Source organism: Talpa occidentalis, unplaced genomic scaffold (assembly GCF_014898055.3).
Source record: "Talpa occidentalis isolate TD23 unplaced genomic scaffold, MPIMG_talOcc4v2.1 talOcc4.12, whole genome shotgun sequence".
Classification (NCBI taxonomy): domain Eukaryota; kingdom Metazoa; phylum Chordata; class Mammalia; order Eulipotyphla; family Talpidae; genus Talpa; species Talpa occidentalis.
This window is the reverse complement of record NW_023601212.1, coordinates 20,355,404-20,365,888: the sequence shown is the minus strand read 5'-3', so window position 1 is coordinate 20,365,888 and position 10,485 is coordinate 20,355,404. Positions and strand designations below refer to the sequence as shown.

General features: G+C 43.7%; 1 protein-coding gene across 1 annotated transcript in view; it reads right to left on the bottom strand.

Annotated features, from left to right (window-relative positions):
• Window positions 1-229: 229 nt before the first annotated feature.
• GRIK4 (glutamate ionotropic receptor kainate type subunit 4) overlaps window positions 230-10,485 on the bottom strand; it is a 399,878-nt gene continuing 389,622 nt past the window's right edge. The window contains 3 exon segments of the mRNA XM_054693152.1: window positions 230-995; window positions 998-1,106; window positions 4,158-4,276. Coding sequence (XP_054549127.1) covers window positions 751-995; window positions 998-1,106; window positions 4,158-4,276 — 473 coding nt within the window. The 3' untranslated portion in view covers window positions 230-750.

Sequence of the window (10,485 nt, the reverse complement as noted above, 5' to 3'; positions counted from 1 at the left end):
GAAACTCTCCACCATATTCTCCCCAAGACCCTTCTATGTTTTCCAGTGCCCCCGATCAGCACATAAAAGGAGAGTTCAGCACCTGAAATCTGATGCACTGGCAGCGGTCCATAGCCTAAAGTTTAGGAAAAAGGAACAGGGATAATTTAGACTTTCATTCCCTAGTCCAGTCTCCCCCACCCCCCATCCCGCCCCCCAACAAAACAAAACAAATGAATAGAATCGCAAAGACAACAAAGAAGAGAAAAGGGGGTCAGAAAAGGGAAAAGAAAAGAAAAGAACATTCCACAGAGCTATAGGAATCCAGAAAAGAAAAGCTTCCCTGTTGAGTTTAATTTTTTTTTTTTCCTGTAAGAACCAGACCCAGGGTACAAGAGCCCCTTCTCAGGGGGGAAATTCGACTGATGATCCCACCAATTCACTGCACCTGTCTGGGCAGGGCCCTCCACCCCAGACTGTTATTATGGCCCGAGGGAAAGCCCCTCCGGGAGATGAGTCCATGTGGCCGGGGGGAGAGTGTCCCTTCACCCCTGGGGTGCAACGTCTCTGGGTGGGCCCAGAGCCCTGACCCGGGCGCAGTCTCTGGCTGGGGCGTCAGGCTCTTTGACCTTTTTGTCAAGTTACTGGATCCCAAATCCGCAGGGAAGTGTGGACGCTGTACAAGTCCGGGCTCCCGGCTGACAGCGGCGCCTGCCCAGCCGCTCTCACCTCCCCACCTGGCCGCCAAGTGTCCCGAGCGCCGCGCTCCTGCTACTCGGGCTCGCTGCTGTTGGTGGTCTTGTCCCACTCCAGGCTCTCCTCGCTGCGGGCGGGCGAAGGCCGGGCCCTCAGGCCCTGGAACCGGCGGCACTCGGGGCAGACGCGGATGTGTGTGCAGCCGCGGGCCACCAGGGCGGCCTCCTGGGCCAGTCTCTGCGCCAGCTGATCCGGGTCCCCGGCCCCGCACAGTTTGCCATTGCTGAGCGTCACCGTGCCCCTGGGCCGGCGCTCCTCGGGGATGGGGGTCGGGGCGGTGGCACCCCAGTGCGCCGCCGGCGGGGGTGGGCACTGTCCTGACACAGGATGATGCTGCGCAGCTCCGTCACCATCTCCTGGCAGACAGACACCTGCAGGAAGGGAGGTCACAGGTCAAGCTCTCAGAACCGGCCCTGGCACCCCTGGAGAGTCTGTTGGGGGGGGGTGGAGGGAGGAGGCTGGTGGGGGTGATTAAGGGGCTGCGGGAAGCATATCAGCTTAGGTATGGAGATTACCTGAAGGCCTTTCAATCCATCTCCTCCCCCATACAATAATGTTCAAAGCCCTACAAATGGGCTGTTTAATCTTTCTTGTCTCACCTTCAGAGACAAAGGCAGCAGGGGGTGGAAAAAGAGCCCATGCCATTTTTGTATATTTCGGTTCAATGCTGCTTCTTTCTACTGACTTAACAATTCCTCTTCCTGAAAATTTCATCCATTGATCCCAGTTAAATTTGGACCTCGAAGTCTAGGAAATCAACTATCCCTGTCTTGCATCGCAGTCTTTTAAGTGTTTCAAAAAGCTACCATGTCTCCATCAATAGTCTGCCCAGGCTACAGATGCTCATTCTTTTAATGAACTGGCCAGGGCTGCAAAGGATGCATTCTAATAATTACCTGTAACAACAAAAACAACAGCAACCACTATTCCTACTCTACAGTCTCCTAATAGGAAACCTGTGGGTCCAGGTGTTTCAGAATATTTAGGATTCCAGAAAGGTAATACAATCTATTGTCATCACACCCTGGGGCATCTGGGGCAGAACTCATATTCAGACATGAGTATCTGTAGCAAAATGTATGCAAATTGGCACCGAGTGAGGTACCTCACTGAAGTTCAAGCCAAGTATGATGGCCAGATGCATTTACAACAAATTGACAAAAAAACTTGAAACTTTCCTACAGAATTGGGGATTAAAAATAATGAATTTATACTATTAATACTGTATTACACCTATTTCATAGATGTGGAATGGGAGACTCAGAGAAGTTATATATTCTGCTAAAAATTACCTGGCTAACAAATAGCTGACCTGAAATTTGAAACCACACATATTTCCTTCAAGAGCATGCAGTTCGCTGCTCTTTTGGAAAGGAGACTTTCTCTGAAATGATGGAGAAGCCCATTGTGTTTTCCATGTTCTTTCTTCCAGTCTTTCGGTTCTATTGATAGGATAGCTGATAGTCTTTATCTTTGTTTCAGCTCTTGGCAGTACTTTACTCCCTCACTGAGTTCTTTAAGGTCTATCTAGACAAGGGATAAACTCTTAAGTGAATAACCAAACGTACACAGATTCTCTACTTGAAGCAGCTACAGAGTTAGGATTAAGGCCTGAGTTAGCAAAGACTGTAGGCAAGTCACGGAACTTCTCTGTGCTCTAATAATAACTACAAGTACCTAAGCAACAGCATTTGCCTGATTCCTTGCCTGTGACAAGAATATAACAACCTATCTTTTTTGACTGTCAACTGTGTATATCAAGAACTGTGCTTTGCAGTGGAAATGCAGAGATAGAAGACACCATCCTTATTTTAAGGCAATGCAAATGTCTACTAGCCAAGCTGATACAAAAATGTTTGTATTACAGTTAACGAGTGCTCTATGCACAGATTATAATGGTGATGGAAGCCAGGAGGGATGGCCGACCTGACTGGTCCAGTGGAGAAGGCAATAGAACGGGGGAACTGTGAACTGAACTGTGTCTTATACAATAAGTAGCATTACTACCTAAGGAGTAGACAAAGGGAGAAAGCGAGTAACGCTGGAGAAAGAAGTAGGAAGGGAACCAGGTAACACAGGGAGGAGCTTATGGAAGGAACCATCCACTGTACCAGAGGGCACATTGAGGTTCGATAAGGCCCAATGGGTTCTCTTAGTTTTTGCCCATTGGGACAGGTCAGATCTCTTAGCAGTGGCCTTCCAGAGCAGGGGTGGAGAGAAGCCAGGCTGTCTGGAGTGAGGACTGAATGAGAGGTGAGAGGGACAGATTAGATCACTTTGGTTTCGAAGAGGGCAAGGACTGGGCAAGAATAACAGTAATATTGCTATGATTTTAAAATATGGAATGAGCTTGGGCATCTTTTGGGGTTTCGGGGAGAGGACAGGTAGAAAAGGTGAAGGGGAGAAACAGGATAGTCCCAGAGTAGCTGAGGAAAGATGGGGTCAAGGCAGGCACATCTCCCGAGCTGCAGGGATGGCTGCAACTATGGGTAAATTTATTGGTGGGGTTTTTCATCTGACTTCTTGATGAGGTGGGAGGTAAAATTAGCCTCTACACCTTAAAGGGCAAAGGGCACGAGGAGTGGGTGATGGTGTGGAAGTCCTATGGGGAGGAGGCTGAGCGCAGGAGAGAAAGGACTAGCAGGCAGTGTTGTATCTCAAGACCCTGGGAGCCTGGACTCCATGGATTCACAGCGCAGCACACAGTTATGGATGCTTATGAGCTGTGTCTCCAGTGTCGATGAGGGAAGGAGGTTTTAGGAAGATCCAGAGTTGGGAGATAGAGCTAGAGGTCAACGTACTTAAGCAATCTAATAACACAATTGGCACGTAAGGCTTTGGGCCTTCTTTCACACAGAATGGAAGAAGGCCGGAACATGTCCCTTCTTCTCAGACTCTTCAGTCTGAGCTTCTAAGTCACCAGTTTGGGAATTAAACTTATTTAAAATCCCTGAGAAAGATGTGGCTCTTGGGCTCACGTGTATTAGGATATAGCAAAACATCTTTATGTATAAGGCAAAAAAAACAAACAAACAAAAAAAAAAAACACTTAAAATGGAAGCGCTAAAGCCATTATTTCCACTTATAAATAATTCAGTATTGTCACTGGTTTTCTTTTATCAAACAAACTATGTCTTAAGTTGTATAAGACACCATAGTTTATAAAATATTTTCCATATATTTATTTGCCAGGCTGCTTCGAAGAAGAACCTGAAGCCCACAGACGTTAAGTGGCCTTTCTGTGGCTGCATTAGTAAGTGGTGGGGCCTTGCTCGGGTCTCCTGTCCCAGAGAGTGGCGTTCTCTTCACTGCATTGACCTGTCTTGCCTGACAATTTGTCTGAAATGACTTTGTATGTGCCTGAGCCCGTGAACTCTGCCCGTTGTGCCAACACTACAGTTTGTACCCCTTTGCAGGTTTACCTCAGTAGCTTCTGAGTGTCGAAGAGTCCATAAAAACTCCAACATAGCCATAAAAATGGCCACAATTAAGCCACAAATAAGAACCACGAAGATTCCGCCAATATTCTCCATTCCCAGTCCTATATATAAAAAAATAATAAAAAAAAAACAGTGTAAAGATTAGAAGCTGTAGTCATTGCACCAAAAATGTTGGAATGTTAGTCCTGTAGAAGTTCTGGACACATACTTCTTGAAAAGCTAGAATTATTCCTTTGAAAAAAATGCAGCATAGTTAGAGTAAAAGGCAGGGGAGGGGTCAAGCTGCAAATGGAGGAGATGGTGAGAAGTCCTGGGGGTGAGTGGCGAGAGCCATCTTAAGAAAGGGGTTCGGGCCTCCCCAGTGGCGCAGCGGTTGAGCACTGGGCTGCGAAGCTGCCTGCAGCCTCTGCAGCGCCGGTTCAATCCCCGGCTGCCGGGCGAGAGTCCCACATGGCGCGCAGACCTCTCCTGCCGCCCGCTGCTCCCCTCAGCAGTGTACTTCGTCAGTCTGCCTGCTCTGCTCTCCCCTCTGGCTCTGGTGAATTCTCTCACCTTCCCGCGCTTCTGACTGTACCCAGTGCTTGTATAAATAGATAAATTTAAAAAAAAAAAGGGGTTCAGGCAAATGTTATTTAGCCTAGAGAGACATGACACCAACATCTGTAAGTTCTAGCAGCTTCATACAAATTTTAGTCATCATCCTAATGTGTTTGCATGATAAGCAATTGTTTTAACAAAACCACAGCTAGGAAAAATAATGTTTACTTATCTGTGTCAACACATTCCTAAAATACTCATCTAGAAGGCAAATCTTTTCTTTCTTTTTAAATTTTATTTTATTTTGATTTGCCTTCTTTTTTTCCCCATTGTGATAGCATAGGTTTACAATACCATCTATGGTTTAGGGGAACAGGTGCACCCCCCTAAGATGTGTCACCACAGCACACCCAGCCCCACCAGAGTAACACTTATATTCCTTTACCCAAGAACACGGGGGCCCCTCTCTCCTTTGTTCCTACCCCCAACAAGCCTCCCCATCTGTAGCCTCAATTCTGTAGTCACATTTCCAGAGCTTGTTTTGGTTTAGCTCTGTCAGTTCCTTTGTTTTGTTTCTCCATGTTCCACATAGGAGTGAAATCACCCAGCATTTGTCTTTCTCAGAAGGTAATTTTTTTCGTCCCACCAAACCAGTAGCTCCCCACACCTGGGAGAACCACCTGGGAACCTGTTAAAAATAAAGAATCCAAGCAGTGAAATTGAAATGGTAATCAAAAACCTTCCCAAAAACAAAAGCCCAGGACCTGATGGATTTACAAATGAATTCTACCAAAGATTCAGAGACTAATTAGTGCCTATCCTTCACAAACTCTTCCAAAAAATTGAGAAGGAAGGGACAATACCAAACACGTTCTATGAAGCCAACATTACACTAATACCAAAACCAAATAAGGACAACACAAAAAAGGAAAACTACAGGCCAATCTCCCTAATGAACACTGATGCAAAAATCCTCAATAAAATTTTAGCTATCAGAATCCAACAATGTATCCATAAGATAATTCACCACGACCAAGTAGGATTCATTCCAGGGACACAAGGATGGTTTAACATCAGAAAATCAATCAACGTTATCCAACACATGAACAAAAAGAAATATAAAAACCATATGACAATATCAATAGATGCCGAGAAAGCTTTCGACAAAGTGCAACACCCATTCATGATAAAAGCCCTTGAAATTCTTGGGATACAAGGAACATACCTCAACATCATAAAGGCCATCTATGACAAGCCAACAGCCAGTATCATCCTCAATGGTGAAAAGCTGAAAGCAATTCCATTAAGATCTGGAACAAGACAAGGATGTCCACTCTCACCACTGCTTTTCAATATAATACTGGAAGTCCTAGCCAGAGCAATAAGACAAGAGAAAGACATACAAGGAATCCAAATAGGAAAAGAAGAAGTCAAACTATCACTATTTGCAGATGATATGATAATATACATAGAGAACCCCAAAAACTCCACAGAAAAACTAATTCAACTTATCAATCAATTCAGTAAAGTGGCAGGATACAAAATCAACACGCAAAAGTCAGTAGCCTTCCTATACACAAACAATAAATCTGAAGAAGAAGAAATAAAAAAAAAAATCCCTTTTATTATTGAAACAAAAAAAATCAAATATTTGGGAATAAATCTAACAAAAGAGGTAAAGGACCTATACAAAGAAAATTATAAAACACTGTTAAAAGAAATAGAAGAAGACACAAAGAAATGGAAAGACATCCCCTGCTCATGGATTGGAAGAATAAACATTATTAAAATGGTCATCCTACCAAAAGCAATATACAGATTCAATGCTATTCCAATCAAAATTTCAATGTCATTCTTCAAAGAAATAGAACAATTACTGATGAAATTCATATGGAATCACCAAAAACCCCGAATAGCCAAAGCTCTACTGAAAAAAAAAAGAAGGGAATGGAGGCATCACACTCCCAGACTTCAAACTATACTACAAAGCCATAATCATCAAAACTGCATGGTATTGGAACAAGAACAGACATACAGACCAATGGAATCGAATAGAAAATCCAGAAATAAACCCACAGATTTATGGTCAACTAATCTTTGACAAAGGAGCAAAGACTATGCATTGGAGCAAAGGAAGTTTGTTCAATAAATGGTGCTGGGAAAACTGGGTCGCTACATGCAAAAGAATGAAGCTTGACCACTACCTCACACCATACACAAAAATCAACTCAAAATGGATTAAAGAACTAGACATAAGACCTGAAACCATAAAATATATAGAAGGAAATATAGGCGAAACACTACGTGATTTGCACATCAAAGACATCTTTACAGACACATCACCCAAAGCAGTGATAGTGAAGGCAAAGATAAACAGCTGGGACTACATCAAATTAAAGAGCTTCTGCACAGCAAAAGAGACAATAACAAAAACAAAGAGAAACCCCACCAACTGGGAGAACATTTTTGCACCCAACACTAATGATAAAGGGCTGATCACAAAAATCTGCAAAGAGCTGATGAGACTCAACAACAACAAAGGAAATAACCCAGTCCAAAAATGGGCAGAAGAGCTAAAAAGAAACTTCTCTGAAGAGGAAATGCAAATGGCCAAAAGGCATATGAAAAAATGTTCAACATCACTTGTCATCAGGGAAATGCAAATCAAAACTACCATGAGATACCATCTTACACCAGTGAGAATGGCACATATTAAAAAAACTAGCAACAACAAATGTTGGCGAGGGTGTGGAGAAAAAGGAACTCTTCTGCACTGTTGGTGAGAGTGCAAACTGGTCCAACCACTGTGGAGAGCTGTGTGGAGATTTCTGGACCTACTAAACATAGAGCTTCCATATGATCCAGCAATTCCACTCCTAGGTATTTACCCAAAGGACACAGAAACATCAATTCCAAAGAACACCTGCACCCCTATGTTTATAGCAGCACTATTTACAATAGCTAAGCTTTGGAAACAAGCCAAATGCCCAAAAATAGATGACTGGATCAAGAAGATGTGGTACATATACACCATGGAATATTACTCAGCATTCAAAAAAGATAAACACATGCAATTTGCAGCAACATGGATGGCGCTGGAAGGGCTCATGCTCAGCGAAATAAGCCAGAAAGAAAAAGAAAAATACCGGATGGTCTCACTCATAGCAGGAATCTAGAAAACTTAAATAAGGGACCAGGAAAATGAATAACTATAAGAAAGTGAAAATCAAAATCAACAAAAAACTATGAACCAGAGACATTTTTAGGGGGGCGGGGGCGGGAGGGGAGGGATTGGGGTCAGAATGGGGGGGGCTGCAATTGTATGGGGAATATAAAAATAAAATTTATTATTTAAAAAAAATAAAAAAAAAAAAGAATCCCCATCCTTGCCCCACCATTTTGAATCAATAGCTCTGGAGATGGGGCCCAGGTTTGAAAGACCTTTCACAGGTGACTCCTTTCCAGCCTGGCCTAAAATTAGTTTGCAAATTGGTATTTTTGGAAGCATTATACCTGACAGTAAGTGCCCGGGAGTCAGACTTAGGTTCTGGTTGTATTCCTGGCTTATGGTACACATTCAGCAGCTACTTGTAGGATGCTACGGTGGTTTCATTTTCCGCTGTGCCAAACATTGAGTTTAGCTAGGTAAGTGAGTGGCTTTTTTTGGCGGTGGGGGGTAGGCAACAGAGAAACCCAAATTGTAGGGGCGAGTCATAAACACGTGAAACCTTGATTCAACAGGAGTCAGAGTCATAAATAAAAGTCATCTCTTATCCACGCAGAGGGTGGCTTCCGTCCTGGGCTACTCTGGACTAGCACATGTGAATACTTGTTGCATCAGCTGTGTTGCCACGAGATTATGTCGTGTGGGTGTCACAGAAAACCAGAAATCTGACCTTATTTTCTGCACCTTGGAAAGCCGGGCAACTAGTCCTGCTTAGCTATTCAAGAAGCCTTGGGTTGTCCCTCACAAAGCCTCAGGTGGATGTTTGTTGGTTTTGGGGTTTGTTTTTAAAATAACATAGCATGTTACAGTGCTGTCCACAGCAGCAGTCTGCTAGCATAGGTCCGAGGGCTCACATAATGAGCTCTGTACTACAGCCTACACACAGATAGCTCTGTACTACCTGTGTGAAGGCAAGGGCTTCTGTTTTGAATAAGCAAAGACAGGGGATTATCCAAAAACTCAATTCTATAATTGGAATAGATTTTTACTTCCAGGAGGAAGGTGCTTGCAGTTCATTTGAACACCTGGTTCTCACCTGGAACCCTTTGGGGAGAAGGCTTTTGACCACAGGAGCTCATGATTCATAGGAATCTGGGGTGTGTGTGTGTGTGTGTGTGTGTGGCAGGGGAAGCAAAGGGGACCCTAAGAGAGACTACACCAAGGATCTAGTTGGAGTATGCTGGCAGATGCTCCAGTCACAGGCTTAGGGGTGGTGAGAACTGGGGTACTGAGATGTGCATTTGACACCAAGGATGAACTCGTTTCTCCAGTCAGGATTCAGAGGAGGCGGAATGGAGAACCCCAGTGCCAGGGAAGTGATTGGTGATACTAGTGGTATCCATCTGCTCAGGTAAAGGGGGGCCCCCAGGGGGTCTCCAAGTGACCGCCAAGGCATTATGAAACTCTCCTACCATTTCTTACTAACAGGGATAGTTCTGCCTGGCATAGAAAGTAGAACTAAGATCCCCTCGAAGGACCTCTGCCTGCTTGTGTGTTTCAGCAGAAGAGGTCTTCTGTCCCTTCACCAGGTCCCATTCTGTCATCCAGGTACCACCTGTCTTCCTCCAATTTTCTCCTCCCCACTGGCTCTTTCCCTCAGCACAGACAGGCACTCACATTTCTTACTCCTTAAAGGAAAATTAAAAACCCTCCTTCCTCTCTCTGACACTGTTTAGTGAACAGTCCTGTCCTCTCTCCCCTGGCCCAGCTTTTAGATGTAGTTGTTTATAACAGAACTCTTTCAAGATATTCTAAGGAGGTTCATCTCACAGGAAAGCAAGTAGAAGAAAATGCACCCACACGGCATGTTAAATGCATTTAAAAATTTTGTTTCTGGTCTGAGCAGAAAGAAATAGTTAATTTGTAATTGGCTGATTTCTCAGCTATCACTGTGCATACAAAAAATGTCTGGAAGATGAGAAAAATCTAACCCAAAAATTTGTTTCTAAATGCAATGAAGTTTTTATGACTATTAAATTTAAAAATTAATGAAGTTGAAACAATGTTGCATTTTGGAGATATTTAATTAAACATATCTTAATTTAATTTTGCAGTTTTCTCTTGGCATTTTGTAGCTAATAATATTTCTCAGACCTCGAACATAATTTTGGATGCTTGAAAAGCTTTTAGGCCCTAGGTATTGTCTGTGGTATCTGAAGGCTAAAGTGATCTTCTGAACTCACTTTTGTTCTTCCAATTCACAACTCATACCATGCAATTTTGTCTTGCGCCACTAAAGCCACCTCAACTTATCAAGGTCACCAATGAACATTTACTTTCTAACCTATTGGACATTTTCCTGTCCTGATCTCAAGAGCCCTCTTGGAGCACTTGAAGTTGTCAACCACGCCCCCTTCTTGGCTTCTGATAAAGCCACTGATCTCTGTTCCCTTCTAATCTTTTCAATTGCCTTGACTTGCACTGGGGCATGTTCTCTCATCATTTTCCTGCTTTTGGTGTCTAGCCTCTCCCCCATACACTGGCTATCAGGTAGGTCCTGCTGATTTTACCTCCTAAATACATGTTAATTTCTTACTCTTTCTATCT